Source organism: Lolium rigidum, chromosome 7 (genome assembly GCF_022539505.1).
Source record: "Lolium rigidum isolate FL_2022 chromosome 7, APGP_CSIRO_Lrig_0.1, whole genome shotgun sequence".
Classification (NCBI taxonomy): domain Eukaryota; kingdom Viridiplantae; phylum Streptophyta; class Magnoliopsida; order Poales; family Poaceae; genus Lolium; species Lolium rigidum.
Genome location: NC_061514.1, coordinates 290615882 through 290642152, shown reverse-complemented (window position 1 = coordinate 290642152; position 26271 = coordinate 290615882). Strand labels below are relative to the sequence as shown.

Genomic DNA, 26271 nt, shown 5'->3' with positions numbered 1-26271 from the left:
CTTCGTTACCAACCGGCATGCATGACTGTCCTAGGGGTGTGGATTCTAAAGATAGCAGCTCCTCTGATGCCTTAGTCTTCGCTCTTTTGTTACGGCGTAGTAGCCTCTCATCTTCTGGCTCAATTTCTTGTTGTTTGGGTGTTAATGAAGCACAAAAATCTAAGCATTCATCTTCCAGAGAGACTTCTATTGGCGTTTCGTCAAACTCTTCATCGTTACATTCATAATCTTCGTCAGAGCTGCTTGATGTTTTCGAATCATAATGTACTTCCTCTCTGACAAACTTCCTCGTTCTCTTCACACCAGACTGAGTTGATTAGTCTTTGCCATTAGGGGAACATTCCCCCGATGTAGATGCAAGCGTCCGAAGTAACATCTTAACCGTGCCTTCAAAACTATAGCATGCTCCCTTGATTGTTTTTTTGTACTTAGCTGTGTCCTTTTAATTTTGAAAAGAAAAGTGGGCAAAATTCATAGAACAGGCCAGAAAAAGAATAAAATGAAGGAAAATTTACAAAAAAGGGGAAGGAAAAATGTAACATTAAGAAGGGTAGAAGCAAAAATGTCTTACTTGTGGTGTGCGATTTGCTGGTGCATTGAGATCAATGAAACTATCAATGTTGGCATCATCTGGAAAAAGAATGCTAGCTACATCATCTACGTCATTTTCCCTTCCTTCCGACCTTTGACTTCCGCTCTCTGTATTTTCATTCAGTCCGTAGCTACCTTCTTCTTCATTTGCATTCACAAATGTCTCTTCATCTCCTTGAAGTTCTGGTCCAGATTGAGTTGTAGTGGTCATAAATTCAGGTTGTTCTGATCCAGATTGACCTGTAGTGGTCCTAAATTCAGGTTTAAGCTGTGCGATTAAAAAAACAGTTAGTACAATGCATTTGCCATCACCATTACCATAACAACTCAAAAAAATGATATACAGAAAAAGATATAGCAGTGAAAACAAATATACCGGGGCCTTCCCAAAACGGCCATCACTCCACGTATCCTGCATAATGGCTTCCGTGACCATTGCATTAGTCCATGCTGCCACACGTGTCCCATCTTCAGTGACACCCAAACCTTCAAGTTGTAATGAGTCCAAATAATTTACCTGAAAAAAGATAGAAGTAGACTTAGCACAACAGATATTTACATATTTAAAAAAAAATTATGTAAAAAAATTGAGGAGGAAAAAAAATTGCATAAGAAAAAAAAATCGGGAAAGGCCAAAAAAAATGTACCATTAGGTACAACATGCAAGACTTCAATATTCCTTTCTGTGCGTTGACAAAGTTGCATACATTTAGTTTCTTAGCTTGTTTTATCCTTACCAAAGACGGGTAGATATTAGGACTTATCCTTACTCCAGCAAGGACAGAGCACATGGCATATATGATGAAAAGCCTAAAATACTTTGTATTAGCCTTCTTCATTGATAGCAATTTGTTCTTCAGTGATGCTATTGTAGGTTGCTTCCTCACTCCATTCCCAAGTTGTTCTTTCATAAACTTAGTGGCTTCAACGTCACGCTCATACCGCACTTCGACTTTTCCCCTAGGGACTCCAAGTACTTCTTCAACAGACACTTCATTCACTGGGATTGAGCCGCGGCCAGGGAACACCAACTCGCATGACGATGGATCAAAACTCTGCATCAGGAACTTGCAGAGATCAGGTCGAAGCTTCGAGCATTTGAATTCCAACATACCGCCATATTTTGCGTCCCTGATCAAAGTTCTCTGATCTGGTGTCATGTATGGGTACAAGCTGACCAGCTTCATAGGTGAAGCACGTTGGAAGGCTTTTTTTATTTAACCTGATTTTAACAAAAAAGGAAAAAGAAAAACATTGTTGGAAGTCAAAAAAAGGGGAAAAGAAAAAGATGCATCTTAAAAAAGAAATGAAAGTACATCCTATGTTCAAAAAAGAAAAAGAAACTTGCAATCCGCGGCGAACCTAAAAAATACAGGTAACATTTTGGTTCCATCTTGACTGAAAATCAAAACTAACCTGTCTTCCAATACTTTAACAAAAAAGTGGGGGGAAGTAACCCAAAAAAGAAACATTACAGTGATCCAGCACTAAAAAAGAACACAACAGTCATATTATTGAAAAAGAAAACAGTCATACTATAATAGTAGTTCAACACAAAAAGTACATTACGTAGTTTTGGCATAGTTTAGAGTACTAAGCCAAAAAAGGCAATTGGGAACATCCTCCCAAGAAGTGCAACTACTAAAGAAGAGACGCCGGTACTGTAGGATAACGTTGCATAGAAAACAAAAAATTTCCTACCGCGAACACGAAATCCAAGCCAAGATGCAATCTAGAAGACGGTAGCAACGAGGGGATTATCGAGTCTCACCCTTGAAGAGATTCCAAAGCCTACAAGAGGAGGCTCTTGTTGCTGCGGTAGACGTTCACTTGCCGCTTGCAAAAGCGCGTAGAAGATCTTGATCACGATCGGTTCCGGCGCCACGAACGGGCAAGCACCTCCGTACTCGGCCACACGTTCGGTTGTTGATGAAGACGACGTCCACCTCCCCGTTCCAGCGGGCAGCGGAAGTAGTAGCTCCTCTTGAATCCGACAAAGACGACGGCGTGGTGTCGGTGGCGGTGAAGAAGTCCGGCGGAGCTTCGCTAAGCTATGCGGGCAATATGGAGGAGAGGAGCTTGGCTAGGGTTTGGGAGGGGGTGGCCGGCCACTCAAGGGGGCGGCCAGCCTTGTGGTCTTGGGTTGGCCGGCCCCCTCCCTAGGCCCCTCATTATATAGGTGGATCCCCAAGAGTTGGTCTCCAAGTCTTCGAATAAGACCCGAACCAAAAACCTTCCATATGGTGGTGAAACCTAGCCCAACTAGGACTCCCACCCAAAGGTGGGATTTCCACCTCCCATAGGGGGTGGCCGGCCCCTATGGTGGAGTCCACTTGGGACTCCACCCCATCTAGGGCTGGCCGGCCATGGAGGTGGAGTCCCTTGTGGACTCCACCTTCCTTGGTGGTTTCTTCCGGACTTTTCTAGAACCTTCTAGAACCTTCCATAGAACCTTCCGCGACATTTTATTCACATAAAATGACATCCTATATATGAATCTTATTCTCCGGACCATTCCGAACTCCTCGTGATGTCCGGGATCACATCCGGACTCCGAACAAATATTCCAACTTCATTCCATATTCAAGTACTACCATTTCAACATCCAACTTTAAGTGTGTCACCCTACGGTTCGTGAACTATGCGGACATGGTTGAGTACTCACTCCGACCAATAACCAATAGCGGGATCCGGAGATCCATAATGGCTCCCACATATTCAACGATGACTTTAGTGATCGAATGAACCATTCACATACGATACCAATTCCCTTTGTCACGCGATATTTTACTTGTCCGAGGTTTGATCATCGGTATCACACTATACCTTGTTCAACCTCGTCTCCCGACAAGTACTCTTTACTCGTACCGTGGTATGTGGTCTCTTATGAACTTATTCATATGCTTGCAAGACTTTAGACGACATTCCACCGAGAGGGCCCGGAGTATATCTATCCGTCATCGGGATGGACAAATCCCACTATTGATCCATATGCCTCAACTCATACTTTCCGGATACTTAATCCCACCTTTATAACCACCCATTTACGCAGAGTGGCGTTTGATGTAATCAAAGTACCTTTCCGGTATAAGTGATTTACATGATCTCATGGTCATAAGGACTAGGTAACTATGTATCGAAAGCTTATAGCAAATAACTTAATGACGTGATCTTATGCTACGCTTAATTTGGTGTGTCCATTATATCATTCATACAATGACATAACCTTGTTATTAATAACATCCAATGTTCATGATTATGAAACTAATCATCCATTAATCAACAAGCTAGTTTAAGAGGCATACTAGGGACTTCTTGTTTGTCTACATATCACACATGTACTAATGTTTCGGTTAATACAATTCTAGCATGATATATAAACATTTATCATAAACATAAAGATATAAATAATAACCACTTTATTATTGCCTCTAGGGCATATCTCCTTCAGCCTCCCACTTGCACTAGAGTCAATAATCTAGATTACATTGTAATATACCTAACACCCATGGCATTCTGGTGTTGGTCATGCTTTGCCCTAGGGAGAGCTTTAGTCAACGGATCCGCTACATTCAGATCAGTGTGTACTTTGCAAATCTTTACTTCTCCATCTTCGATGTACTCACGAATCGAGTGGTAACGCAGCTTGATATGCTTCAGCCTCTTGTGTGACCTTGGTTCTTGTGCATTGGCGATGGCACCCATGTTGTCACAGTAGATGACTAGTGGGTCCAATGCACTAGGAACCACACCGAGCTCTACAATGAACCTCTTCATCCATACCGCTTCTGATGAAGCCTCTGAAGCCGCTATGTACTCCGATTCCGTTGAGGATTTCGCCACCGTGCACCGCTTCGAGCTTGCCCAGCTTACCGCAGCACCATTCAATATAAACACGTACCCGCATTGTGACTTAGAGTCATCAGGATCAGTGTTCCAACTTGCATCGGTGTAACTTGTTACAACGAGCTCTTGGTCACCTCCATAACAAAGAAACATATCCTTAGTTCTTTTCAAGTACTTCAGGATATTCTTGATCGCTGTCCAGTGGTTCCATTCCTGGATCACTTTGATATCTCGCTAGTTAAACTAACAAGCATGTGCTATATCCGGTCTTGTACATAGCATGGCATACATGATAGAGCCCATCGCCGAGGCATAGGGGATCCGATTCATCCTTTCTCTTTCTTCCGCCGTAGCCGGACCTTGAGTCTTACTCAAGACCTTGCCTCGGTAACATAGGTAAGAATCCTTTCTTACTTTCGTCCATTCTAAACTTCTTTAGAATCTTGTCCAGGTATGTACTCGTGATAGCCCTATTAGACGTCTTGATCTATCTCTATAAATCTTGATGCCTAATATATATGATGCTTCACCAAGGTCTTTCATTGAAAAACTATTATTCAAATAACCCTTTACACTCGCTTAATAGTTCTATATCATTCCCAATCAATAATATGTCATCTACATATAATATCGTGAATGCTACAGAGCTCCCACTCACTTTCTTGTAAATACAGGCCTCTCCATGACACTGTATAAACCCGAAGTCTTTGATCACCTTATCAAAACGTCGGTTCCAACTTCTCGATGCTTGCTTCTATCCATAGATTGAACGCTGAAGTTTGCATACTTTGTCGCATTTTTAGGATCGACAAAACCTTTGGGTTGTACCATATACAACTCTTCCTCAATGTCTCCATTAAGGAACGCCGTTTTGACATCCATCTCGCCGGATCTCATAATCGAAAAATGCAGCTATTGCTAACAAAATCCTCACGCATTTTAGCTTCGCTACAGTGAGAAAGTCTCATCGTAGTCAACTCCTTGAATTTGTCTGAAACCCTTTGCGACAAGTCGAGCTTTATAGACAGTAATATTACCATCAGCATCCGTTTTTCTCTTGAAGATCCATTTATTCTCGACAGACCTTTCGCTATCGTGTAAGTCTACCAAAGTCCATACTTTGTTATCATACATGGATCCCATTTCGGATTTCATGGCTTCTTGCCATTTGTTGGAATCCGGGCTCATCATCGCTTCTTCATACGTCAGCAGTGGTCCTCATCATTGTTATCCACAATCATGACATTTAGACAAGGATCAAACCAATCAGAGTGGTGCGTTCCCTTGTCGATCCGCGAGGTTCGCAGTTTCCTCGTTCGAAGTTTCATGATCATTATCATTAGCTTTCTCGTTGCCGGTGTAGGCGGTACGGTACAACTTCCGCATCGCGCTACTCCGATCAACGAGTATAGATTCATCAATCTCATCGAGTTCTACTTTTCTTCCAAATCACTTCTTTAGTGAGAAATTCTTTCTCAAGAAAGGTTCCGTTCTTAGCAACAAAGATTTTGCCTTCGGATCCGTGATAGAAAGTGTACCCTATAGTTTCCTTAGGGTATCCTATGAAGACGCATTTCTCCGCTTTGGGTTCTAGCTTGTCCGGTTGTAACTTTTTTACATAGGCTTCGCAACCCCAAACTTTTAGGAACGACATGCCTTAGGTTTCTTATTAAACCATAATTCATACGGCGTCGTTTCAACGGATTTTGATGGTGCTCTATTTAAAGTGAATGCGGCTGTCTCTAATGCATAACTCCAAAATGATAACGGCAAATCAGCAAGAGACATCATAGAACGAACCATATCTAAGAGAGTTCGATTACGACGTTCGGACACACCGTTTCGTTGTGGTGTTCCCGGCGGTGTCAATTGTGAAAGTATTCCGCATTTCTTTAAATGCATGCCGAACTCATAACTCAGATATTCACCTCCACGATCTGATCGTAGAAATTTAATCTTCTTGTTACGTTGATTTTCTACTTCACTTTGAAATTCCTTAAACTTCTCGAAAGTTTCGGATTTATGTTTCATTAAATAGATATACCCATATCTACTCAAATCATCTGTGAAGGTTAGAACATAACGATAACCACCGCGCGAGGCTACACTCATTGGTCCGCACACATCGGTATGTATGATTTCCAATAAGTCCGTAGCTCGCTCCATAATACCAGAGAATGGAGTCTTAGTCATTTTTCCCATTAGACATGCTTCGCATCTATCAAGTGACTCAAAGTCAAGTGATTCAAGTAATCCATCGGTATGGAGTTTCTTCATGCGTTTCACTCCAATATGACCAAGACGACAGTGCCACATATAAGTAGAATTATCATTCAATCTAATTCGCTTAGCATCAATGTTATGTATATGTGTATCACTACTATCGAGATCTAATAGAAATAAGCCATTCTTTTGTGGTGCTCGACCATAAAAGATATTATTCATAAAAATAGAACAACCATTATTCTCGTACTTGAATGAATAACCGTCTTGCATTAAACAAGATCCAGTATATAATGTTCATGCTCAACGCATGTACATAATAACAATTATTTAGGCTTAAAACTAATCCCGAAGGTAGATGTAGAGGAAGTGTGCCGACCGCGATCACATTGACCTTGGATCCGTTTCCAACGCACATCGTCACTTCATCTTTCAGCAGCTTGTCGTTTATTCTTTAGTTCCCGTTTCGAGTTACAAATATGAGCAACCGAACCAAGTATCAAATACCCGGTACTAGAGCGAGAACTAGTGAGATAAACATCTATAACATGTATATCGATATACCTTCTTTCTTTTTCTTGATAAGGCCGCTCTTCGTATCCGCCAAATACTTGGAGCAATTACGCTTCCAGTTGTCCCTTCTCCTTGCGAGAATAGCAATCAGCATCGTGCTTAGGGCCGTTCTTAGGTTTCATAGGAGGCGTGGCAGCTTTCTTGCCACCCTTCTTGAATTTTCCCTTAGACTTGCCCTCGTTTCTTGAAACCGGTGGTCTTGTTGACCATCAACACTTGGTGCTCTTTCTTGATCTCAATCTCAGCAGTTTTTAGCATGCCAAAGAGTTCGAGAAACTCCTTGTTCATGTTCTCGCATATTGTAGTTCATCACAAAGTTCTTGTAACTTGGTGGCAGTGATTGAAGGACACGATTAATCCCTGCACCGTTAGGAATCACTATTCCCAAGTCATCGAGTTTCTTCGCATGCCCGGTCATGACGAGCATGTGCTCACTAATGGAGCTGCCTTCTTCCATCATACAAATCGAAAAAATGTTTCGATGCTTCATAGCATTCCACGGCCGCATGAGTCTCAAAAATAGTCTTCAACTCTTTCATCAACTCATGAGGATCGTGGTGCTCAAAACGTTTTTGAAGATCGGATTCCGCATCGCATAAGATGGCACACCGAACTTGAGAGTACCGAGTTTTCCGAGTCGCGTAAACAGCTTTTACTTCATCGGTTTCGGCTCGCCGGAGGGTCACCTAGCGGTGCATCAAGCACATATTGCAGATTTCCGCCATTGAGGAAGATCCTCACATGACGGAACCAGTCGGTGAAGTTGCTACCGTTGCTCTTAAGCTTTTCTTTCTCTAGGAACTGGTTAAAATTGATTGGGGACGCCATATCTACAACATATTTGCAATAGTTTAGACTAAGTTTATGATAAATTGAGATCAAAATTTTAATTCAATATAATTAAAAATCTAGGTGAACTCCCACTCAAAACAATATCCCTCGCATTGTCTTAGTGATCACACGAACCAAATCCACCGCACCATAGTCCGATCATCACGAGACAAGGTGTGATTTCAATGGCGAACACTCAAAATGTTCATCATATCAACCATATGATTCATGCTCTACCTTTCGGTATCACGTGTTCCGAGACCATGTCTGTACATGCTAGTCTCGTCAAGGCCACCTTAGTATCCGCATGTGCAAAATCAGTCTTGCACCCGTTGTATGTACTTATCGAATCTATCACACCCGATCATCACGAGATGCTTCGAAACGATAAGACTTGACAACGGTGCTACTAAGGATGAACACTTTATTATCTTGAGATTTTAGTGAGGGATCATCTTATAATGCTACCGTCGCGATCTAAGCAAAATAAGATGCATAAAAGGATTAACATCACATGCAGCTTCATATGTGATATGATATGGCCCTTTTGTCTTTGCGCCTTTGATCTTCATCTCCAAAGCACGGACATGATCTCCATCATCTTCGGGCATGATCTCCATCATCGTCGGCGAAGCACCAAGGTCAATGGCGCCGTCTTCATGATTGTCCTCCATGTAGCAACTATTACAACTACTTTGAAATACTATTCAACATGAAATTTAAAGACAACCATAAGGCTCTCGCCGGTTGCCACAATACAATAATGATCATCTCATACATATTCATCATCACATTATGGCCATATCACATCACCAAACCCTGCAAAAACAAGTTAGACGTTCTCTAATTTGGTTTGCATATTTTACGTGGTTTAGGGTTTTCGAGTAAGATCCAATCTACCTACGAACATGAACCACAACGGTGATACTAGTGTTGTCAATAGAAGAGTAAGTTAAATCTTCACTATAGTAGGAGAGACAGACACCCGCAAAGCCACTTATGCAATACAAGTTGCATGTCGAGCGTGGAGCAAATCTCATGAACGCGGTCATGTAAAGTTAGCCCGAGCCGCTTCATCCCACTATGCCACAAAGATGCAAAGTACTCAACTAAAGATAACAAGAGCATCAACGCCCACAAACCATTGTGTTCTACTCGTGCAACCATCTATGCATAGACACGGCTCCGATACCACCGTAGGATAACGTTGCATAGAAAACAAAAAATTTCCTACCGCGAACACGAAATCCAAGCCAAGATGCAATCTAGAAGACGGTAGCAACGAGGGGATTATCGAGTCTCACCCTTGAAGAGATTCCAAAGCCTACAAGAGGAGGCTCTTGTTGCTGCGGTAGACGTTCACTTGCCGCTTGCAAAAGCGCGTAGAAGATCTTGATCACGATCGGTTCCGGCGCCACGAACGGGCAGCACCTCCGTACTCGGTCACACGTTCGGTTGTTGATGAAGACGACGTCCACCTCCCCGTTCCAGCGGGCAGCGGAAGTAGTAGCTCCTCTTGAATCCGACAGCACGACGGCGTGGTGTCGGTGGCGGTGAAGAAGTCCGGCGGAGCTTCGCTAAGCTATGCGGGCAATATGGAGGAGAGGAGCTTGGCTAGGGTTTGGGAGGGGTGGCCGGCCACTCAAGGGGGGCGGCCAGCTTGTGGTCTTGGGTTGGCCGGCCCCCTCCCTAGGCCCCTCATTATATAGGTGGATCCCCAAGAGTTGGTCTCCAAGTCTTCGAATAAGACCCGAACCAAAAACCTTCCATATGGTGGTGAAACCTAGCCCAACTAGGACTCCCACCCAAAGGTGGGATTTCCACCTCCCATAGGGGGGGTGGCCGGCCCCCTATGGTGGAGTCCACTTGGGACTCCACCCCATCTAGGGCTGGCCGGCCATGGAGGTGAGTTCCTTGTGGACTCCACCTTCCTTGGTGGTTTCTTCCGGACTTTTCTAGAACCTTCTAGAACCTTCCATAGAACCTTCCGCGACATTTTATTCACATAAAATGACATCCTATATATGAATCTTATTCTCCGGACCATTCCGGAACTCCTCGTGATGTCCGGGATCACATCCGGGACTCCGAACAAATATTCCAACTTCATTCCATATTCAAGTACTACCATTTCAACATCCAACTTTAAGTGTGTCACCCTACGGCTCGTGAACTATGCGGACATGGTTGAGTACTCACTCCGACCAATAACCAATAGCGGGATCTCGGAGATCCATAATGGCTCCCACATATTCAACGATGACTTTAGTGATCGAATGAACCATTCACATACGATACCAATTCCCTTTGTCACGCGATATTTTACTTGTCCGAGGTTTGATCATCGGTATCACACTATACCTTGTTCAACCTCGTCTCCTGACAAGTACTCTTTACTCGTACCGTGGTATGTGGTCTCTTATGAACTTATTCATATGCTTGCAAGACTTTAGACGACATTCCACCGAGAGGGCCCAGAATATATCTATCCGTCATCGGGATGGACAAATCCCACTATTGATCCATATGCCTCAACTCATACTTTCCGGATACTTAATCCCACCTTTATAACCACCCATTTACGCAGTGGCGTTTGATGTAATCAAAGTACCTTTCCGGTATAAGTGATTTACATGATCTCATGGTCATAAGGACTAGGTAACTATGTATCGAAAGCTTATAGCAAATAACTTAATGACGTGATCTTATGCTACGCTTAATTTGGTGTGTCCATTATATCATTCATACAATGACATAACCTTGTTATTAATAACATCCAATGTTCATGATTATGAAACTAATCATCCATTAATCAACAAGCTAGTTTAAGAGGCATACTAGGGACTTCTTGTTTGTCTACATATCACACATGTACTAATGTTTCGGTTAATACAATTCTAGCATGATATATAAACATTTATCATAAACATAAAGATATAAATAATAACCACTTTATTATTGCCTCTAGGGCATATCTCCTTCAGGTACATCCCATGCAAACCCCACTACTTATTATATTTTTACTCCAGAATAGCTGACCATGTATCTTCTGTGCGAGCCCTCCACCAGATTGTCTCACCAGAAACATCGAAATGGCGTTGCGTTTCTTCACAGAAATCACCTTGTAAAACTTCACCATCAAACGTCTACCCACGAAAAAATGATACATGGCAGTGAAATCACATTCTGTGTTTGACTGAAACCTCATGTACATGGTTCCATCTTGATCAACAGCGAACCTAAAATACCGGTAACTTGCAATCCGCAATGCGAACAGGAAATCTCTAGGAGCTCCTAGATACTTTATGTCAACCTTCAACACACAATCTATGATTCCTTCATCAATATCAAGGCTGTAACTGGTAGCCAAAAGATATGTTTTTATTTGCGTGAACTGAACCTTTTAGGGTCAGTGACACATCGAATGGTCTCTCTCTTATTCGCGGAATTGTAGATCGAATCCTAGGATTGACGGGATTTGTTTAGCAGAAAATACAGGGAGACTTTCACATTTTTTTTCTTACACCATGAAGAAAAAAATGATCCCAAAGGTTGTAATCATGATTTTTTTTTTCTAAGAAATGTAGCACAGCAGAGTATTTAGTAAAAGTCTCTTTGGACTACTGCCCTACAGATCAAATAACCTACACAGCAGAGTATTCTGTAAACTGTTACGTACCTTTTATCAATAAAGAAAGCCGTGTGCATCTATTGATGCAGAGGCTGGGGCGATGCTCCCATATCGAAAAAAAAAACATAGCAGAAATTCATATGGATATAAATCCTCCGGCTTTTTTGAAAATTCCTTGAAAAATGCCGACCAGTGTCCTTCTTTTTCTGGGCTTGTTTAAATACCCGTACATATTGATACGGATCAATAAACTAGATTTCCCAACCTGTCAGATCCAGTGTTTCCCTTTTCATAGTCTCTGCTCTTGTCTGAGCATCGCCTTGGGCATAACTGACTTAGAATTGTTAGTGATCGCAAGATTTGCTTTCCAGTTTTTTTGTTTGATGTTGTTCTGATGCTCTTCAGTATGTGTATCCGTACTTCAATTCCATTCCAGTTGTTGCAGGAGTATATGTCAGTTATCAGTGTAGAGGTGTTTGCATTTAACCCCAAGTCTACATATCCTCAAATCTCTTCAGTTCACCAGGAACGGGATGGGGACGAGCAGCTGCGCCAAGAAGCGATAGAGGAAGGTCGTCTCGCATGGGCATGGCCAGCCCGTGTGCTCGAGCGCCTTGAGCACAGTGCAATGAAAAGGTCTGTTGCCGCTGCTGTTGGAGAGCAAATTCTTCCATGGTGTAGTGCAATGCCCCCATTCATGGATATTAGAGTGGACGGGTCATTTCTGGTGCCTCGTGTGCCCTTTGCTCTGTTATCATGTTGGTTTTTTCCTAGTTATTCATACGTCATTGATCGATGTAGAGTTGTTCAGCCTGAAGACAAGGCAAAAAATAATATCAGTGTACATGTGGCTAATCATACTAACGTTTTTTTTGGGGGAAATAATATTTGTTTCTCTTTCTCCGGTGATACTGATACTGGTGCTCCTTGCTATTCTGTTATCATGTCATTCATCCGTGTATGGTGGTGATGTCTGAAGACAAAGCAAAGAGAACATCACTGTACATGTGGGATGTGGCTAATCGTATTTGTGTTCTGAGTGAGAGCAAAACTCGAAGTGGCACTCCTTGTGAGTGGTACACCATGGACACATGTTTTCATCTGATTGTTGATATTGAATTTCTTTTTGTTGAGAAATTCTGATTGTTTTTTTTTTTTTGAGAGGAGAAATTCTGATTGTTGATGTTGAATGCCTGCACATCCAGAGACTGAATAGAAGCCCAGTTACAGGAAAATCGTTACTGGGCCGTCCAGCACATGGGCTTCTCTTCCCTTGTTATTATAGGCGACACGGCAGGGAAAAAGAACAGAGAACTTAGCGTAGCGCTGCGCTGCTGCTCGTTTGGTTTAGTCCCACCTCGCCCGTGGAGAGAAGAGAGGCGGTCGACGAGGCTATAAAAAGCAAGGGAGGCCAGCTGGGAGAAGCATACCTTTCTCGGCCTTTTGGCTAAGATCAAGTGTAGTATCTGTTCTTATCAGTTTAATATCTGATATGTGGGCCATGTGTCCACAACGATATTAAATTTCTTTTTTGTGGGGGAGGACCCACCACAGTAGCTTGCTATTGGGGTCCTCACGTGTGGTCCGGGCGTTGCACTACAGCCCAGGCCTGGCGCACCCCAACCAAATCAAACTGAAATTTCTTGAGCTGAAGCATACTTACAGTTGAGATTGGTGACAGAAAACACAAATACGTTTGATCAAAATGTGACTAGACTGCAGACATGACTAGCAGGTACCGGCTTGAGCGCCTGGGTGGAGTCGTGGAGATGGTGATAAGCTAATAATAGCAACAAAAGATGCCTGTAGGCTGTAGCTATTTGCTGCTAGGTTAAGTACTCTTTATTACATATACACAAGGCAGAGCCCATTCCAATTGAAATAAATTCAGCCAAAATATCTGAACACGATTATCTGATCGTAAAGCACTGCTACACTGAAGAAAATACAAAATGTGATCACACGAAGAAAAACTTCGTGATGACTGAGAAAGAACAGCGAGTGTCGGAACTCTGTTAAGGCTTTCAGAAAGATGCATGTTTCATTGCTAAAATAATCTCAACTATTGGTCATCGTATGGTATTATCGGCACACCTTTTGGCATGGACCACCGTCCAGCATGTTGGAAGAAATATTTCTTTGTGCTGCTTCATTCTTTGTTGCCAAATTTCTCTGAAGTGCAATGAGACAATCTGTCTTTCTGAAAACCGAAGAAAATTGTTGTCCTTGTTGAGTTCCAAGGAATGTATTGTGATCTAAGGTACCAGAGAAAACAAGGAGCTGCTGACTTAATTAGAGCGGCAATGTAGCAATATCTAGCATATCTCTTTGATAATTTTGTGGATACTTCTATATATTCTCTCAGAGCGTGTTCAAACTAAGAAAAGGCAATAATTGATTAAATTTCTGACCAATTCGTCTTTAGGCAAACAATGTTAAATTTCAATGTCATCCAGTTTGAGATGAAGAATGGGTGAAGAAATGAACTACATTGTGTGTCAAGAATGAATAGGAAAGACATCAACCGATAGCCCATCCCCCTAATTGATATATTGACACTACTGTGTATCATGAAAACATATCAGCAGTGACAAGCACACAGTGAAAAAAGAACTGCCATATCTGTCTTATATGGAGGTGACAAGCTGACCTATTTGTCTTCCACATCGTCTTCATTGTTTTCTTTCTCACCTTCATCATACGACGTTCCTCTAGCATGTGCTTGACCTCAGACTTATTATCCATCAAGTGTGTCTTCAAATGAGCCCCCTGGCAGAAACAATCACAACATCAGAATAGACACATCAGTGACTTAATCATTTCATGGCTAATCTACTCCAATGAATGAATTAAAAACAACACACCACAAAACGTGCCTGATTCCTGGAGATCCATCAAGTGATCAAGGTTGCCTGTAAGATGATTAGGCCAGCATACAAATCACAACTGGAGCTGGGCAAAATCATCAGCATCAGGAAATAAAATTACATCTGATAAACTGAATTCTCAAAAGAAGATAAATAACCTTTCGAACGAAACTAGTTTTAAAACAAAGTACTTTGTTTGCATGATCTACAGTTTCTGTGAGATGTTCCATAACTTTAAACTTTAAAATAGCCTTGACCCTGCCTTAGTATGTATAATCTAACATTTTTTTATCTGTAAGGAATAGTATGATTCAACATAACAATGAGATTGGTATTTGCATGATCTAGAATAGAAGATCAGTTGATCTGGCAAAAGCGTACTGAAGATCTAAGTAAATTATATTAAAGATAAATAGTGAAATTAACTATGATAAGTTAAGTAGATATTGTAGCAATAATGCTTATTGGATAAAAGGTATACTGATAGACACCATATGAGAGCATTTCTAGTGTTGAGGGCGCTCAAGGTGCTCATCGTTTTGCTGTTTACCTAGGATTCGCCAGTGGGAAGAAACTGCAAGCTTGTCCTAGTGCTATCTCTTGAGGTAGTCGCTGACTCGATGTTGCCAACATCGTGGATTGTGAGTTTTGCAGCCTATCATCTCCAGCTTGATTTCACATCTATGTGTGCTGCAAGTGCATCGACTGGGCTCAATTTGGATCATGCTCATGATGTGAAAACAAATATGTAAACTTGGCACAAAATTTTAGAACATTGTCGATAAATGAAAACTTTGACGTGGTATAGTACTGTTAAAAGGACACGTAAGTCTATAACAAGGGGCCATATATTATTGCTAAGAGGACACAGGACACCATTAATGATGACTGGAACTTTGGTATTATATATCATTGTTAACCTTAGCACAATAGTAATTTGGAACCAAATAACAATAAAAAGATTCATTCTGTAGGCAACCTGAAATATTATTTTTAGCATACTGTGGACTACATTTTTAATTGTCATCAACGCAACTGATGTATTTCTGCACAAGGGCAAATACTATAGGGAAAACATGCTTCTTCCATCCGAGGATGGGTGGTTGTATTCGAACCAGCACTAGTTTCCTTATACTTGTGTTGAATGCTGTACTTCCATGTGGTTAAGATTAATCAGACCATGCGGTAGAAAAAGATGAGAACCGAAGTGATTATTTTGTAACACATATAAGGGATTCAGGAACATAGAAAGCAAAGAACTGGGTCTGATGAGCACCTCTTGCTTACTTAGAATACTATAGTCTTTAAGTTGCTTATTTATGAGTTAGTAGTTTACCTAAAGTATCAGAGTCAGAGACAGACAGTGGACCACTTGTGGAGATCTCGCACTACTGAACAGCCCAGGAAAAAGAGAACGGCAAACAACAAACTGCGCAAGAGATGGGATCTGCAATTAGGAAGATTAGGGAAAAAGGATAACCTGCGAAGTCAAAGAAGGAAGAAAGAGGCCGGCTGGATACCTTAACACATGTCCGTCGGGCAAATCCCATGGCAGGCTGCTTGTAACCTTGCGAAATGATGTTACGTATGGAAACCCAAATGTATTGAATCAATGAATCTCAGGCCTGAGAGCATGTCCATGAGGTCTTCATCCAAAAGAGCCCAGGAGCACTTAGACATTGTACAATGCGGTAGAGCATGCTCACTAGTATGTTCATCTGCGCCGTAAATACAACAAGCCCTGGTAGTGGACTGGAGCGAGCATTTGAAAAACCTGAACAAACTCAAGACTGCATATGCAGCATTCTTTACTCTCCAACAGTTTCTGAAAAGCTATGGATGTAAGTTAATTGAAGAGTAGAGATGCAACTGTAACACATGCAAGATGGTTATCGACAAGCTTATGTGAAGTGCACCCAAATTCAGTCATGTCAATCAAGCTCAAGCCTTATTCTTTAAAAATTCAACAGGTTTCGAGTTCGTTGTTATTTCTAATTCACTTAGCCTCCATTATCAGATAAACAAATCAGCCTCCATTAAACACTGTTCTAACCTGTTACCCTTCTAATCAGCAACTCCTCTTTTTGTTCTAGAGCAGGCCAAAAACCTTTCTAACTACTCCAGACAGTGGCCCTCTTAGAGGTTGCTTATCCTGCATGTCGAAGCCATCATCCCAGAGTGTATAACCCTTGTCCATTATTATTCCACTTGCTGAATCATCTATCACATAGTCCTGTTCTTTGTTAGACTTGGTAAAATCCGACGGCTTCTCGGGCATTTCTGGTGAGCATATAACATCTTCAACCTTAGCTTCGTTGTTATTCTTGTATACTTCATCAAGATGTTTTGACGATGACAATAACAAAGGTATCTCGTTTTTGGTTGAGATGAGAGGCTTTACTCCGTTATCTGCACAACTTTGATCCATATGATAAGTGGGGAGTTGGCGCTGCTCCTCTTGTTCTTCATTGCTATACAGATGCAATTTGTCAAGAATCCTCCATGTCACAGCATCTGGTGAAAGGCCATTCCTTCTCATCTCCTTCACCACCTGATAGACTAACTTCTTAGATCCCTGCTTGCAGGCAGTGTCGATGAGTATATTGTAGCACACGACACCGGGATAAACCCCACAGTCAACTAACTCATACAGGAAATCGCATGCCTGTTCCAGTTTCCCAAGCTTGCAAAGGCCTCTGAAGATTGCACTGTACACATAACCATCATGTATCCCAGATGGCCAGACTACATTATCCCAAAATGCCTTTGCCTTCTCGAGTTGTCCTGCCCCGCACAGCCCTTTGATCACCAACGTGTGAGTAACAGAGTCGGCAGCAACATTATTCGACTTCATTTCGTCGATGAGCTGAATTGCTTCATCAACTAGCCCAAGGCAGAACAGTCCCTTGAGGACAGAGTTGTATGTGACGACATTAGGGGCGCACCGGCGCCGGGGCATCAAAGTATGCAGCACATGCAGGGCTTCTGCATGCTCACCTGCATCCAGGTATCCAGAAATGAGGGTGGTGAACGTGACGACATCAGGAGCGCAGAATTTCCCATTAATCATGTCGTCGACAATCTTCCTAGCCTCCTGGGCCCGCCCAACTTTGCAGAAGCCATGGACAACAGTGTTCATAGTGATTACATCCGGTCTGCATTCCCCCTGCAGCATGGACACGAGCACACTAAGCTGCTCGCTGGGGTTGTCGACAGCACGCAGTGCCCCAAGGAACATATTGTATAGCCTAGTCCTGGTCTCCTCATCAGGCTTGTCATGACCAGTTTGGGGCTGCAGCATCAGCTCCAGGACATCCTTGGCCTTGGGGAGCTCTTTCTCCCTGCAGAGCTCCTCGACGAGTACCTTGAATGTTACCTCTCTCGGCCGATACCCGAAATGCACGCCTTCCATCACCAGCTGGTATGCCCTGAGTCGTCCCCCGGGCTTCTTACTGGTGCAAAGCCCGTGAACAATGCAGTTGTAGGACACGGTGCTCGGGCAGAGGCCCCTCTTCCCCATGATGTACACTATCCGGGACGCGCCATGGTGCTGGCCTGCCCGGCACAGCGAGTCAATCATCTGGGCATAGGAGAACTCGTCGGGGATGCAACACCGACGCTGCGGCATCTCCTCGGCGATGCGGAAGACAAGGTGGAAGAACCCCTCGTCACACAGGCACTGCACGAGGTTGGCGAACGCGGCGTTCTTGAGTCCCTGGTCCTCGTCATGGAACCGCTCCATGCTTGGCCAGAGTTGGTTGTCGACGAGGTTCATGGCTGCGTCGACGTCGCGGCTGCGGAGGAAGGCCTTGACGAGGTAGGTTCGTGCGAGGGAGCTGGGAGCGAGTCCCCAGTGGTGCATTTCGTCGAGCAGCTTCTGGGCAGCGGCAGGGTCGGCGGCGCAGGCATACCCGCTGAGGAGCGCAGCGTATGAGCCGGCATCCGGGGGCACGCGCATGCGCAAGAAGAGGCGGTGGGCGAGGAGGAGAAGCCATGGTGCCGCGGCGGAGGAGAGGAGCGCGAGGAGGCGGTTGTAGTTGGGGAGGGATGGGACGAACGGGGCGGCCTGGAGGAGGCGGAGCGTGAGGAGGGGCGTGCGGGCACGGAGGAGACGGCGGAGGAGGCCGTTGGCGGTGGGTCCGTCGAGGCGGCGCCACGGGGAGGATGAGGAGAGGAGGAGCGCGACGCGGTGGTGCGCCTCGGCGGAGCGGCCCAACGCGCAGAGCTCGTCCACCAGGCAGCCCAGGTCCGGCTGCTCGGGTTGCGTAGCCGCCGCCATGATGTCGGCCGCGGTCGAGCCGTTCCGGCGCCGACTGGCGCTCGCTCTAATTTCTGCGATCCGCCATAGGTAGGGAAGGTTCCCGCCGACGAGCGTCGTATCGTATCGGATTGCCGTCTTGCCGGCCTGAACTTGGCGGGTAACTCCGTAACTGCGTCTGCTAACTGAATGGCAATTCGGTTCAGAACAAGTGAACAACACTAGTTTTTTTTTTCTTCCTATTTTGCTTTGTTGCAATCAAACTCGACATGAATTTTCTGGTTCTGTATCATACGCTAGTATCATGCATATGATACTAGTACATGATACTATCTCTACAATGCATGATATTATTATATTATTAATTTTATAAAATCTTAATACAAAATTATGTATAAAATCTATTTGACACTAAATTTTTTTTAGTTTTACATGCTATGACAATATCTACCTATGATGTTATTATCCTCTTCTTATTATTAATTGCATTGTCACATCAGCTTTATGCATGCCTAAAATGCATAATGCTACCTATGATACCTTTATTGTGGTAGTCTAAAGTCTAAACACAACAATTTGGCGGATATCCGACTTCCGAGACCTACAAGTTGGATGGATCAAGCAACATATAAACAATGACCTCATTCCTCAAAGTGTTTTTTTCAATGTAGTTCTAGGTACCCACTCCTTTCCAAAATGTAAGGTTTCCGAGGATTAATTGGCCAAAATCGAATCTCCCTAACTTTGACAAAATATTTAGGAAGATAATCCACATCTATAATATTGAATGGTCACATTAAGAAAATATACTTTATGTTCAGTATTGTAATTATTCATAGTTTTTTTTGCATAAACTAGGTTAAACTTAGAAAACATCGACTTTTGAGTAATCCGTAGACTCCTTACATTTTGGGACATATGGAATATTTCGTGGGCACCACTCTAGTCGCCTGTCGCCTATATTGTAATTTCACAAGGTAAAATATAATGCATAAACAAAGGATAATGTCTGGGTTGTCTAAACTTCTACACCATCCTACAGAGCCAAATAATCCCGAGTTGAAATGAAAGAGTCATTGTATGCATCTTTTTGTGCAGAGAATGGGTCCGTCTCTTTTTTTTTTTGTAAAAAAAGAAAGCATCGTTAAGATGTAGCCGTCTGGGGTCTCAATCTCCATTTTCAAAAAGAACCAAATGATCCCGAGTTGTTCATGTTTGTAGAACAACGGAGGGAGTCTGAAGAAGTTGGTCAGGCCGGCTGACACTCGTTGGGGATGGCCAGATATAGGTTGTGTCACGACATCATCTAAATGTGTTGAAGCTTTCATAATATTTTTGAATTTTGAGAAACAACGTGAGGCTGGGTGGCTAGAAGGATGGTTGTATCCACAACCCACCAAAGTTTGAATCCATATATGTTTGACACTTGTGTCTCTCACAAAAGGCCGAATATTATTTTAGTAGAAACATAAATAGTGATTTCACAACGTTTCAGTGAAAAGAAAGGAGGGAAGCAAGTTGCTGCAATAGGTTTGCATACTGACACCAAATAGCAAATCAAATTTATGTTTTACTTGGCCTGTTTGTGTAACGCAGACTCTGTCCATACTGAAGGTGATGGCTATGTGTGCTAGAAGAGCAACCACGGTTGTTGCCAAAGGCCAAATGTGGCAGGTAATCAAAAATAGCTTCGGTGGCAAATGACTAAGTTTCCTACAGTGTTTTCTTCTTAACTTTACATGGCCCACAACAAAGAGAGACATTAGAGAGGGGAGAGAGAAAATTAATTTGGCTGTAGGAGCAACTACTTGCTCTCATGCCAAATTTTTGGCTATGGCAATGCCCTCCACAATGAAGAGAACCAATGCTAAAAGCCAAATTCACTATTTAGAACTACTATTTAGCATACACTGTGGATCCTCGAAGAGTACTCGTCCACGCGGCCAGCTTTTATTTGCCAACGTGTCCAGCCTTTATTCGCCGCAATGTCGGGAATGAACAGGCGACGTGTCCAACTTCTACTGGTCCACGCGGCGTGCTCGCAAAGACGACACGTGTCCTTGACTGACACATTCCGTGCGGACACGCGTCGTTGTATGACTGGACCAAGTGTCCGCGATTTACAGGTAAATATTTTCAAAAATGGGTGCCAGGTGTAAGCACCGGAATGGGCCTCGTGGCCATCCAGGTGCTTTTGGCTGATGACACCCGGCCTTGAGAAATCATGCATCATGGTGATGTGGCATATACGTCTCCATACATACATGATGTAAAAGAAATCTCAGTTTTTTCATGACTATTCATGTAGCTGAGAAACAAACAACATGCGGTGTTTGGCTCTTGATTGGAGAAATCAGAGGCTGAGTTCCAAATGGTAAGTTGATTTGATACGCCCAGCGTCCCACATTTTACATACAAAAAATGCAAGCATAAAAAAATAACAGAAATTGCCTAATGGTAAATCCGACCGTACTGCAAACATTACTAGAAAACAGATGAGTTAACGACATCAGGCAAACTGCTAAGAGGTTATTATCGCCCATCATGCATGGTGCATTCCTCGTGGCTCATAGATCCATCAATGGAGCAAGATTTAGGTCTTGTTTTGTGGCAACCTGAAGATGTATCTGCCCGAGCAAGTGGTCAACCATATATAGTGCACTGGAAATAAGCACAACAGAATGCCTCAAAAATCAAAAGCAGATAAGGACAGTCCGCATAAAATCAGCAAAATCGACAAGATCCAGTTCCTCGGGTAAATGAATGCAGCGTTCTTCAGTTTGTAAAAAAAAGACAGACTTATCTATGACAGATTGAGGAGATTTATCTGTAAATGAAAAGAGCACATGTATTATCCCGTTCCTTCACCTACATAGCACACTGAATAAATAGCATTCAGTACTGGCATCATTACTCCAAAACGCAGCAGTTTGGGGGTTTTGGCTCAGCATCCGTAAACCAATGGCCCGGAACGCCCTTCACATTACATCGCAGCCAAGCAATCCCTCGAGGACTGTACCGAGTTGAAGGAGGACAAACATAAAGAGAGGCAGTAGCACAACGTCAGTTACCGATAGAAAAAAATGGAAAAAACAGTGCAACAAAAGGGGGATTTCAGTCTTACGGTTTGTGAAGCGAATCGTTTTCTTGGGGATGTACTCAATCTTTTGCCAGTTCGGGTGTCCCACAGTTTGACAAGATTCCAGGAACTCGTGATTGCACCAACTAGCTGTAAACTCCTCCAGAGACTGGGGCAGTGTTGGAAGAGACTGGATGTTCATGCAACTAAAGATCACCAGTTTCTCGAGCGATGTGAGGTGATCCATATTGTCTGGTAGGGCGTCCCAGCTGCATTTCACAAGATTGAGAACACGAAGATGAGGGAAAGCCTCGGCAAGTCCAGAAGCAGGTATCAGTTGGCTGCATTGCACAATGCGAAGTTCTTGCAGGTACTTTGGGCCACCGCTGTGATTACCCACCATCCAATCTGGGTACCTCCTGCCTTCGAAGTTTTGGAGATCCAGCATTCGAAGCCCGACGGGAGGGCACATCCCCTCAAGTACACCTGCTTCAACTTCTGGACTGCACCTTGTGGAATAAGGATTACCCCATTGCAGTACCAGTTGAGCGAGTCGCTTGGCAGCTAGATTGGCTTGAAGAGCTTCCTCCTTGCTTTTAACATTTTCAAGGCCTCTGATCAGTAGTTTGCCTCGAAGCTTGTTTAGGTCTCTCAGTTGTTTCAACTCACAACCTGGTTCGTTACTCACTCGGAAGCCTGGTAACGTTTGGAGTGGGATCAGGTTGCCTACGTAAGGAAGCTTCAACAATCCACTGCATAATATGTGTCGCAAGTCCACAAGTTCGACAAAGTTTACTTCCAAAATATGTCCATCACCGAAATCTAGGTGCTGGATATGCTTAAGTTTATTTAGTGTGCTTGGTAAAGTTATCTTGCCAGACTTGTTTGTCCTGAAAGCAAGATAGCGTAGGTATTTCAGCTGACCAACGGACTCTGGAAATGAGAACTTCGTGCGGTGCTTGATTGGATCATGTTTCTGGCTGAAAGCAATGGCCAATACCCGTAATTTTGGCAGCCTCTTGCATATACTCTCAATGACTTCTTCCTCAATTGGTTTGTCCTTTCCAACAACATATACAATCAGAGTGCGTAAATATTCCAACCCAATGATTGACTCAGTAATCAATTTTCCATCATAATTCTGAATAAAAAGATGTTGGGTATGTCGAGGGACATCTCCTTCCCAACCTTGTCCTCTATGGCTCACTGGATTCTCAATTCTGAAGCAATTTCCAGCAACCTGGTCTAATATATCATGCATTACATCATGAATTGTAAAACAATCAGTATCATAACTAGTTCCGCTTGGTTGCAGAAATGACCTCGACACTAACTCTTGAATGTACCCCTGCGCTATGTCTTCCATGTCCTCTGTTGCACAGCTGGTCTTTACAAACTCTTCGGCTATCCACAGGCAAACTAACTCGTCTCTTCTCAACTTGGATCCTCTAGGGAAAATACTGCAGAATTCAAAACATCGCCTGATGTCCGGATTAAGACAATGAATGGTTTCATACAACTTGTCAAGGTTTGTGGTATTTTCCCAAATACTGTTACATGGACTTGTCCCTGTCACTCTAAATGCAGTGTCATTTTCCTGCAAGGAGCAAAATTTCAAGTTAGTATTCCAGTCAAGTATATGTACCGGGAATTTATCAATATATCAATCTGGACAACTCACCTTTAAGCTTGTGTCTCCTGGTGAGTTAGGCATACCTTGATGCAGTTCATTCAGAGCATGTTCAGCCTGTTTGAATAACCAGTTAAAGAGATTTCACACTCTCAAGATTATGTTATTGGTGAGATGTCATGGATTCCGCGGGAGTGGTCTCTTACCTCATCCAGTCTATTAATTATATGTTGTGTATCCGGTCTCTTCGCGGGATTTAAGTTGGTGCACTCTATTCCAATCTTAGCACATACTCGAACCTGTTCCAGCTCTCCATCCCTCAGTGAGTTCTCCAACATGTTGCTCCAACTTTCAACAACCTACAAATTGAATTTGTGAGTTATGAAAAGAAGCAACATTTTATCCAAATGTCAAATTAAAGTATGTAGCCCTACATACTAGCCTCATATATGATGTTAAAAGATTACACTAACCACATAAATTAAGAATTCAAAACAACAATAAAAATTTCCCAAGAACTTAAATTAAGGTGGACCCTAGTTTTTCTCACATATTTTAAGAAACCAGGTATCAGTTCATTAACGAAGTAATATGCATCCAAATGCACGTAGGAGTTAACTTGGACATGGATAATGTGATTGTACAACCATTCACCCACACAAAATAAGCTTCAATTTATTTGTATTCTTAGACACAGGGGCCATGTATTTTTTCATTCATCAAAAAAGAATATGTATAGAAGGCATTTTTCTAAAATATTAATCGATCTACCTATATGCCTTTTGTTTCTATTTAAAAAAATTCATTACTGCTAACATTCAATGTGTTGCCACGAGTTAAAAGTCGTTAGCATGAAAAAGGAAAGTCAAAAAGAAATATTGCTTGGGTCTTGTGTACCCAGTTTTTCATTTCCACCATTTGATGTGTTGCCATGAATTATATTAGTTAACATGAAGACGAAAAAAATATGTTCGAGAATTGATAATTAATTTCCAAACGAAGGCCTAAATTATTCTTACATTGTCAACAGCGTGATACTCCTCTTTGGTGAGTATCTCCATGATTATTACACCAAGACTGTAGATATCAAGACGATACGAATGCTGGTATGTGACTTGGGTATGGAGATTAAATGATTCTGGTGCCAAATATCCACTGCCAAAATAAATAGTAATGTTATGAGCAATGTACCGCAGTGTTGGTGTAAATCATAGTACAGGACTGAAATTTTGAGAGGCTTAGCGAACTTACAGCGTTCCACCTATCTTACTGATAACCCGACTTTCAGTTTCACCAATAAAGCACCTTGATAGACCGAAATCAGCAATTTTTGCCACCAAATTATCATCCAATAATATATTAGCAGGCTTTAGATCAAAGTGGACAATATTTTTCTGATGAAGATAATGTAACCCTTGACAAATTCCCATGATAATTTGATAGCAGTTTCTCCACCGAGGTTCACGAGATGTATCTAGAAGGGGAGATGGCAAAGGAAGTTCCTTTAATATCTGAATGTATATAATGGGTGTGTGCTATATGTTGCATACAAAACAACATAATCTTTAGAAATGAAAATATTGGTAAAAAAGAAAATATGTGTGCTGGATGATCTTACCCGTGATATAGTCATGAAGACTCCCTTTAGGAAGATACTCGAAGCAGAGCAACCTTTGTTGTACATCCGCCATGACAAATTTTGCTTCGTGCCTTGCCATGGTACCTTGTGTGTCAGCACAGTATCCCAGAAACCGCACTACATTTTTGTGCTTCGCCATCATGAGACATTCAACTTCTCGGCGGAACTCCTTCTCATACATATATGTGTTGGACATCCTCTTCACTGCCACAGTCCTATTCTCAAGCTTTCCCTGTGGCAAGAAGATGCCTTGTCAGCAACAACTTCAGTTTTCAAATGATCTTTGGTTATGACAAGAGGCAGCTCCCAGTTATTGTACCTTATAAACCACCGCGAATGCACCTTCGCCAATTTTCCGCTTATCGGAGAAACCATCTGTGATTTCTTCCAAAAGCGACAGCGGAAGGGCCATTGGATCTGCAGTTTCATCACATAGCATGCACTCTAGGTCCCTTGGTGTAATACTATATCGGCGGATCGTTTGTGAGGCTACCAATTGCTGGAGTGTTATAATTAGATAATAATGAAAGGCATAAATACACCACAATAAGGCACTCTTTAGTTTTTGCGACAGAAAAAATTGTGCAGCATCAATCCTATTGTTGGGCATCTTGTTGGATATGGAATGGTGTACCCCTGAATTCAGTTCCACCAATTTCTCAAGCTTTTTGGATCACCAGCTCTGTTGTTCAGCGATAGAAAGAAGTTAACAGTGGCAGTTCCGATTGATTGATAGAAGAACACACAAATCACCTCCCTGTATACATGTGATTGGAAGCTATAAAAATGGATCTGTAGAACATCCTTGGTCAAAAGAAATATAATCTGGATGGAGACTTTGGTGATTATTACCTGGCGAAGCACTACTTGGGGTAATCCGGACGACCGATTATCTGTCGAGCCGTGGAAGGAACAAGCTATACAAGATAGGAGACTTCCATATGATAAGATGATTGGTTGACTTGCAGCAAAGCAGTGTCTCCTCCTTGGGCCACTAAAATTTGTGTGAATCAGCCTGTGCAAAAGCCACGACGTTGCCTCTTGTTTCTAAAATAATTTTTGCTTGCAAATGAATGGGAAAGAGCTGACCTTCAAGTATCATG

The 26271-nt window shown here is 42.7% G+C and overlaps 2 protein-coding genes and 1 non-coding gene across 3 annotated transcripts; 1 reads left to right on the top strand and 2 right to left on the bottom strand.

The window, feature by feature from the left end:
• The first annotated feature begins 13121 nt into the window (after positions 1 to 13121).
• On the top strand, positions 13122 to 13318 carry LOC124679843. Its single transcript, XR_006995272.1, has one exon. It is a non-coding gene; the product is annotated as a U2 spliceosomal RNA (small nuclear RNA).
• A 1252-nt stretch (positions 13319 to 14570) lies between these two features.
• Positions 14571 to 18841, bottom strand: LOC124676888 (pentatricopeptide repeat-containing protein At3g18020-like). Its single transcript, XM_047212904.1, has 4 exons — positions 16083 to 18841; positions 15899 to 15991; positions 15113 to 15252; positions 14571 to 14647 (listed from the first exon to the last, which is right to left on the bottom strand). Exon 1 carries the CDS (start codon positions 18839 to 18841, stop codon positions 16652 to 16654), a length of 2190 nt encoding a protein of 729 aa, XP_047068860.1. The 3' UTR covers positions 14571 to 14647; positions 15113 to 15252; positions 15899 to 15991; positions 16083 to 16651.
• Positions 18842 to 21743: 2902 nt separating this feature from the next.
• Positions 21744 to 25913, bottom strand: LOC124677789. Its single transcript, XM_047213748.1, has 8 exons — positions 25488 to 25913; positions 25148 to 25400; positions 24781 to 25003; positions 24549 to 24684; positions 23736 to 23888; positions 23581 to 23646; positions 21945 to 23496; positions 21744 to 21833 (listed from the first exon to the last, which is right to left on the bottom strand). Exons 1-8 carry the CDS (start codon positions 25776 to 25778, stop codon positions 21799 to 21801), a joined length of 2709 nt encoding a protein of 902 aa, XP_047069704.1. The 5' UTR covers positions 25779 to 25913; the 3' UTR covers positions 21744 to 21798.
• Between the last annotated feature and the right edge of the window lie 358 nt (positions 25914 to 26271).

Coding starts and splice junctions, on each gene's coding strand:
- LOC124676888 (XM_047212904.1), bottom strand. CDS start 18,841: ATGGCGGCGGCTACGCAACCCGAGCAGCCGGACCTGGGCTGCCTGGTG.
- LOC124677789 (XM_047213748.1), bottom strand. CDS start 25,778: ATGCCCAACAATAGGATTGATGCTGCACAATTTTTTCTGTCGCAAAAA. Junction 25,004..25,147: donor TCTTCATGACTATATCACGG/GTAAGATCATCC, acceptor CTCCCCTTCTAG/ATACATCTCGTGAACCTCGG. Junction 23,889..24,548: donor AGTATCACGCTGTTGACAAT/GTAAGAATAATT, acceptor TTCAATTTGTAG/GTTGTTGAAAGTTGGAGCAA.